At 27.4% G+C, this 7,911-nt stretch overlaps 1 protein-coding gene across 2 annotated transcripts in view; it reads right to left on the reverse strand.

Moving 5' to 3' along the window:
* tspan10 (tetraspanin 10) overlaps nucleotides 1-4,144 on the reverse strand; it is an 8,348-nt gene extending 4,204 nt beyond the window's left edge. For both annotated transcript variants that reach the window (XR_012356802.1, XM_073848690.1), the window contains exons 1-2: nucleotides 3,987-4,144; nucleotides 1,561-2,183 (exon numbers count right to left, since the gene is read on the reverse strand). Coding sequence is in view for 1 of the 2 variants with exons in the window: in XM_073848690.1 (XP_073704791.1) it covers nucleotides 1,561-2,183; nucleotides 3,987-4,079 (716 nt within the window). In the remaining variant the exon portion in view is untranslated. The remainder of the gene's footprint in view (nucleotides 1-1,560; nucleotides 2,184-3,986) is intronic.
* Nucleotides 4,145-7,911: the final 3,767 nt, after the last annotated feature.

The raw sequence follows: 7,911 nt of genomic DNA on the forward strand, positions 1-7,911 counted from the left end.
TATTATTATTAATTATTGGTGAAAATAATAATAATAACCACTGCTAAAAATATTGTAATTATATAATAATAATAATAATAATATCCACTGCAGAAATATTGTAATTATTTATATACTAATAATAATAGCCACTGCAGAAAATATTGTAATCATTTCAATAATATTAATAATAATAGTGCTTATATAATAATAATAATAATAATAATAGCCACTGCAAAAATATTGTAATTATTTATATAATACTAAATAATAATATTTATTATTATTATTATTATTATTATTATTTTTTTTTTTTTTTTTTTTTTTTTTTTTTTTTTTTTTTTGGTGAAAACAATAATAACCACTGCAGAAAAAAATAATTATTTATATAATAATAATAATAATAATAATAATAATAGCCACTATATTGTAATTATTTAAATAATAATAATTAAACAAGTTATTAATAATATGACTATTTATCTAATCTGTAAATGTTCCATCCTTAATGTAATAATACTAATACTAAAATAATTATTGGTGAAAAAAATAACAATAACCACCGCATAATAATAATAGTCATTTACAGTTAATATTATTAATATTTATCTAAATTTGTAAATGTATCATAATTCATGTAATGATGATTATTATTATTATTACAAAATATAGTTATTAATAATAATAATAATAATTATGATTATTATTGGTGAAAATAATTATAATAACCATTGCATAATAATAATAATAATAATACTTTTTGCATTATTGTTAATGTATGAATTAATTAATTATTAATTCTTCATAGTTTATAATGAACATTTTATATCATTTATAAAATATAATTCCACATAAACAAACACTTTTGCTGCTCTCGGTGCCATTGTTCACACAAACTAGTCAATGTGATGCTAACTTGTGTATTACAGCTAATCTCACTCAAATCCACATCTTTGATTGAACCAGAAAATACTTGGTTGCTCACATATGACCTAAAATGTTAATTGAAGTATTAATATTCCAATAACTTAACAACACATTTGCATGTTCACAGTTTTCTGATGCCTTACCATGAAGATAAACAAATAAAATATTAAAATTGTAGGTGTTTTATTTATGTATTTATTTATTTGTTTTACATATTTATGATTTAATTAATTATTATTTTCATAAAGACCTCTAAAGTTCCTTTAAGAACCTCCAATTTCAGAAACCTTAGATTAAAAAAGGAAAATGACCCGTTTCACCTAAATTCAGTTATACAGAGCCATTATTTGTCTATAACGGGTAATCGTAATTGGCAAAATGAGGATGATTGCGTGATAAAATTAAATATACTGTAAAGCACGAAAGGGACTGTTATACAAAAAGTCTGAATAGGATCAAAAAAAAAAAGCAAAAAAAAAAAGAGCCAGACTTTAAGTCCAGAACCCACTGGAAAGCATTAAATACTGGAAAGGCTCTGCATTACAAATTAGCTTTTATAATCTGTGTATTTAACTTTGGACTACTTCATTGTTTGAACCCATGAAATTACTCATGATGTCAGCCCCTCTCTGGATTTCCACCCACTGCACTCACACATTGATTTCCCAGTCTCTGTAGGTATCGGCCCCGCAGCACTGCAGGCCCGTCTGGATCTCATCAGTGATGAACCTCAGGTCCAAGTCGTCCTGGTACCGCACCATGGCGGCCAACATGCCCGAGCGCAAGTACTCCACGATCTGGCCTTGCAGGCTGTACAACACGACCGCCGCCAGAACCTGAGCCGCCACCAGGAGCAAGACTGTAGCTGAGAAGGTACGAAGCAGACATATGTTCTCCCGCAGCGCCCCTACGCATCCCGTCACGCTCAGCAGGGCAAGAATGAGACCCAGGAAGGCGAAGAGCAGCATGGGGTCCGTCCCGATACCGCTGATCTTCTCCTGAGCGAAGGACTCTTTGTTGATCAGGCCCCAGAGGCCGACGACCAGCGTGACCAGACCAAGAACAGTGAAGAGCAGGTTGCTTGTGATCAGGAGATACTTGAAAATGTAGTCGCTCCAGCTGGACGGACTGAGAGCTCGTAAAGAGAAGACGTTTCTTGAGGAAGCTCTGGTTGAGTCTTCCTGGCTGGATAAAGTCGAGCTCGTCTGACTTCCTGAACTGTCATGGGTTCCCAGATATGTGGCAGATGAGGTACCTTCTGTGTTTGTTGCATCTCCCTTGATGGTGTAAGAAGTTGAAAGTTAATGAATTTGGTCAGTTGAACAGTTTAGGCCAGATTCACTAAATAGTTGCAGTGCATTAATAATAATAATAGTTATTAAATAAAATCTGAAATTAAATAAAATATTAGGTGAGAATGAACATTTTAAAAAAAAATTAATGTTGGCTGTGCAACTAACTAAAAATTATAAAAACACAAAAAAACACTAAAATAAATATTCATAACACTATTATTATTATTATTATTATTATTATTATTATTATTATTATTCAAAATAAAATAATGGCTATAATATGATTTATTGTAATTATTATAATAACGATAATAAATTATAAATTCATAATGATAAGATAAATTGAAAGATTACAAATTGAAAGATAAATGTAATAAGAATAGTAGCAGTAGTAATAATTATGATTATTATTATTATTATTATTAATAGTAATCATTGTAAATTATATTCATGAATTATTTCCAAATACGTTAGACGGTAAGAAATACATTTGGGCAGTTTGTGTCAAAATTTAACCATATTAAATGATAAAGATTTAAGTGGTAATAATAATAATAATGTTAATTATTAATTATAAATAACAAGTTATCAATAATTTGAATATCAAAATGAATTTATTAATGCAATTATTATAATTATTATTGGTGAAAATAAGACCACCATATTTTAATTATTTATGTAATGATATTATTATTATTATTATGTATTATATTATTATTATTATTATTATTAGTGAAAATAATAATATTAAAATATAAATAACCACTGCAGAAAACATTTTAATTATATAGTAATAATAATATATATATTTATTATTATTATTAAAACATTATCATTAATAATAATAATTATTATTAGTATTATTATTAGTATTATTATTATTATTATTATTATGAGTGGAAATAATAAGATATAAACAACTACTGCAGAAAACATTACAAATAAGTATTATTATAATAATATTAATAATTATTATTATTAATAATATAAAAAATAAAATCATGTCATTAATATGAATTATTTATTAATTATAATAACAATAATATATTTTAAATACATATAAATATATAAAAATCTAAACATAAAAATTTTAATATAATAAAATCGAAGAAAAAAATATATATGAATATTTAGCATTAATAATATTGATGATGATTATTATTATTATTAATATAGTAATAATGATCATCCTAATATTTTTTAATTATTATCATTAATTATTTCCGAATAAGTTAGACAGTTTAAAATACATTTAGACAGTTTGTGTCAAATTTACTTTTTTACATATTGCATATTTTAAATTTAAATAATAATAATGCATTTCTCTATTTATTATTATTATTATTATTATTATTATCATCGTTGTTGGTGGTGTTGCTGTTAATTATTTATTTTAAATGGTTTAATCATACACTCTTTCAACTCTCAGTACCATTGCTTACAAAAACTAGTTGCTAAATAGTTTGTTGCATGTAAACCTGCTCTAAACTCATATCATTGGTTGAGCTGTAATTTATTATGCCACTCAAATAAACAAAGAAGTTTTCACTTTTGGAATTGCACAATGTCTTTAGAGAACTGGCTGCTAAAACAATGCAATGAGGTGTGTGCTAATAAACAACACAATAAACAGACACAGTTCATTCGTTTTCCATAGTCAAAAACATTATTTGTTGACACGTTGACAAGATTAAGGTACTTCAAAAAAAAAAAAACAATCAACTGGTAAACTTAGCTATGACTCGAGATATTCATAGAAAAGTAAACCAAAAGGAACCACGCTACCTTTGGAATAAGAGGTTTGTTCTCTCCATTCTGGAAGCGATTCCTCCGTTCCCAGAAAAAGAGGAATCTCCCAAAAGACGGAAACCGCCCCATACCTCCCAAATACCGGGAGTGGATGCTGTCTGTGCTCCAGACTCTCAGAGAGGGATGCTGGTTGACTGAAGGGCTAGAGAAAACAGAGGGAACGGTGTGAGTGAATCACAGTGAGAGCGGGCCATGACACGGCATTCCAGCATCATGTGAGAGTCACAGTACTGCGGATTAGCGGGTCAGGGTTTGAACCGGCCCTGAGGCTCAACCAGACAGTCTGCAGCTCACATGAAACACTAAAGCATTAGCAAGATGCTTCACCACTCAATAAAGCTGAAGGCCAAAGTATACTTCTTTTTTGTACGAATATGCTAGGGAATGCGTACAGTTTAATGTGTAGCCTTTTTCAAACTTCATTTGATGTTGTGTGCAAACACAGCCTGGAAAACAGCCTGTTATGTCATTTTAGCAACATCTTTTCTCGTAATAATGAGATGTTGTCATTAAAACAACTTGTTTTCTTGTTAAAATGACATCTTTTCTTGTATTGATGAGATGTTATGTCATTAAAACGACATCTTTTCTCGTTAAAATATCTTTTCTCATTATAATGAGATGTTATGTCATTTTAGCAACATCTTTTCTCATATTAACAAAATGTTATGTCGTTAAAATGACACCTTTTCTCGTAATAACGAGATGTCATTTTTATAACATCTTTTTTTGTAATAATGAAATGCTTTCAATAAATCGTTACCCGTAATAACAAGATGTTATGTTCTTAAAACCGCACCTTTTGTTGTAATAACAAGATGCTATGTAGTTAAAACGACATATTTTATCATAATAATGAAATGTTGTCATTTTAATAATATCTTTTCTTGTAATAACGAGATGTTTTGTTGTTAATGACATCTTTTCTCGTAATAACGAGGTGTTATGTCATTAAAACATCTTTTCTTGTAATAACAAGATGTTATGTCATTTTAGCAACATTTTTTTCTCATAATAATGAAATTTAATGTCATCTTTTCCCGTAATAACGAGATATGTCGTTAAAACAGCATCTTTTCTCACTAAAGTGACATCTTTTCTCGTAATAACAAGATGTTATGTCATTAAAACGACACCTTTTCTCATTGAATTAATTTTTTTCTTGTAATAACAAGATGTTATCTTTTCTTGTAATGCTTTATCGACATAACATCTCGTTATTTCGAGAAAAGATGTAGTTTAAGCGAGAAAAGATCTAGTTTTAACAAAAAAAAATTATTAATGTCATCTTTTCTCATAATAATATGTAATGTTGATAAAACGACATCTTTTCTCGTTAAAATGACAGCTTTTCTCGTAATAACCAGATGTTATGTCATTTTATCAACATATTTTCTCATAATAATGAAATGTTGGGTCATTAAAACAACATCTTTTCTCATAATAATGAAATGTTATGCCATTAAAATGACACCTTTTCCCATAATAACAAGATATGTTTTTGAAACCACATCTTTTTTTGTAATAACCAGATGTTATGTAGTTAAAACAACATCTTTTCTCTTTAAAATTACATCTCGTAATAATGAGATGTTATGTTGACGAGAAAAGATCTCGGTATTACAATCTCAGTATTACGAGAAAAGATTTAGTTTTAGCGACAAAAGGTTACGACATCTGTTCTCTTAATAAGATGTTATGCCATTAAAACGACATCTTTTCTCATAATAATAAGATGTTATGTTGTTTAAAACAGCATTTTTTTCTCGTTAAAAAGACCTCTTTTCTCACAATAACGAGATTGTCATTTTAACTTCAACTTTTCTCAAAATAACAAAAGTCTTTTTCTCGTTAAAGACTAACGTTTTAAAGCCATATGGTCTCGTTATTACAAGAAAAGATGTCCTTTTAATGACATAACATCTCATTATCATCAGAAAAGATGACGTTTTAACAAGAAAACTTGTTAAAACTACATAACATCTCGTTATTACAACATAACTTAGTGGAAAAAAATAATATGTGTGTGGCAGCAATGTGTCACTGTGCTTTAGTTTTGTTTTCTTTTGTGAAACAACGGCCTGGAACAGTGTTGCCACAAGTGTAAAATCCTATCCATTTGTGACTTCAGTAAAAAATAAAAAAAATAAAAAAGCTGTGGAAAATGGGAGTAAACTAGCCATTCACTGAAAAAGGGAAACTAACTGCTACTGAAAACATCTGCAGTCCTTCGGAATTAAACGAAACATAAAATTAGCATGATGTATGCATACATCTCATGGTGACTTTTCCTGTGGTTGTTTGTGCAGATGTGCTCGCTGTGAGACGTTTTCCAGGCTCCTGGATCCTCTCCTGACCTTGGCCTCGGCTCTCTCCGTTTTGAAGAGGAGAGCGCAGCACAGTAGGTATTCCAGGAATGAACGAAGCAGATTTTTCCTTCTCACAGCTCCATCCACAGCCAAATCATCTCACAACACCTGACTCCAAAAATATTACTCATACAGACACTCCTGTCGTTGCAAGCTCCATAAAACTCTGCGTCCTCTGCCATCTCTGGAGGTTTACTGATGCTGCTGTATGTTTGCATGAGAAACGTGTGCGCTAATCAATCTTACATTTGTGTTCTCTAAATTCGTTGTTAGAGATGTCCTGATAATTAATTAATGTTGTAAATGTTTTGAAGCGTCACTATTCCTATTGTTTTTATTATGGATCTGTGCTAGATTTAGAGATAAGGCCAGTTTAGACCAAATGTACTAAACAGTTTATTGTTAAATATTACACTATTTATTAATCTTTGTTAATATTAGTTCACAGGGCATTAACTGTTATCAAACACAACTTGTGATTTTAATAATGTATTATTAAATGCTGAAATTAACATTAACTAAGGATAATAAATGCTGTAGAAGTATTGTTAGTTCATGTTAACTAATGTAGTTAACTAATGTTAACTAATGAATGTTATTGTAAAGAGCTACTACTACTACGAACAATAATAATGTAAAAAAAAATATGTATATATAATTAAATATTGCTTTTTCAAATTATATGATATTCCCATTTAAATGATGTAATCCCATTATATTGTTAATAAAATGATCAATAATATGATTTGTTCTAATCATTACAATATATAATCACTAGTGTTGTGAAATTTGGGCCAAATTTATTAAAAAAATTCTAGTACAACAACAATAATATTAATATAATAAATAATTATAATAATAATGATTATTATTATTGTCATCATCAATTATATTATTATTTGTCATGAGTATTATAATATGCAGTTTGTGCAATAATACTAATAATAATAATCATTATAATTAATTTAATTTTCACATTTAAAATAATAATAATATGTGGTTGATATTATTACTATTACTACAGTAATGATTATAAATAAAAATAATAAAAATCCATATCATTGATAATATATTTTAATAATAATAATAATAATACAAATATCATTATTATCATCATCAATAGCAAAACAAATAAATAATAATATGAATATTTATCATAAGTATTATAATATAATAACAATACTACTACTAATAATAATCATCATAATTAATTGTTGTGAATAATTATTTTCACAATTAATATAATAATAAAATATGGTTGATATTATTACTACAGTAATGATTATAAATAATAATAATAATAATAATAATAAAAACCCATATTATTGATCATATATTTTAATAACAATAATAATAAAATATCATTATTATATTATTATTATTATCAATAACAAAACAAATGAATAATATAAATATTTATAAATATTATAATATGTCAATATTAGTGTAATAATAACAATACTACTACTACTAATAATCATCACAATTAATTATTGTGAATAATAATTATTTTCAGAATTAAAATAATAATA

The sequence above is a fragment of the Garra rufa genome, chromosome 1 (assembly GCF_049309525.1).
Source record: "Garra rufa chromosome 1, GarRuf1.0, whole genome shotgun sequence".
Taxonomy (NCBI): Eukaryota; Metazoa; Chordata; class Actinopteri; order Cypriniformes; family Cyprinidae; genus Garra; species Garra rufa.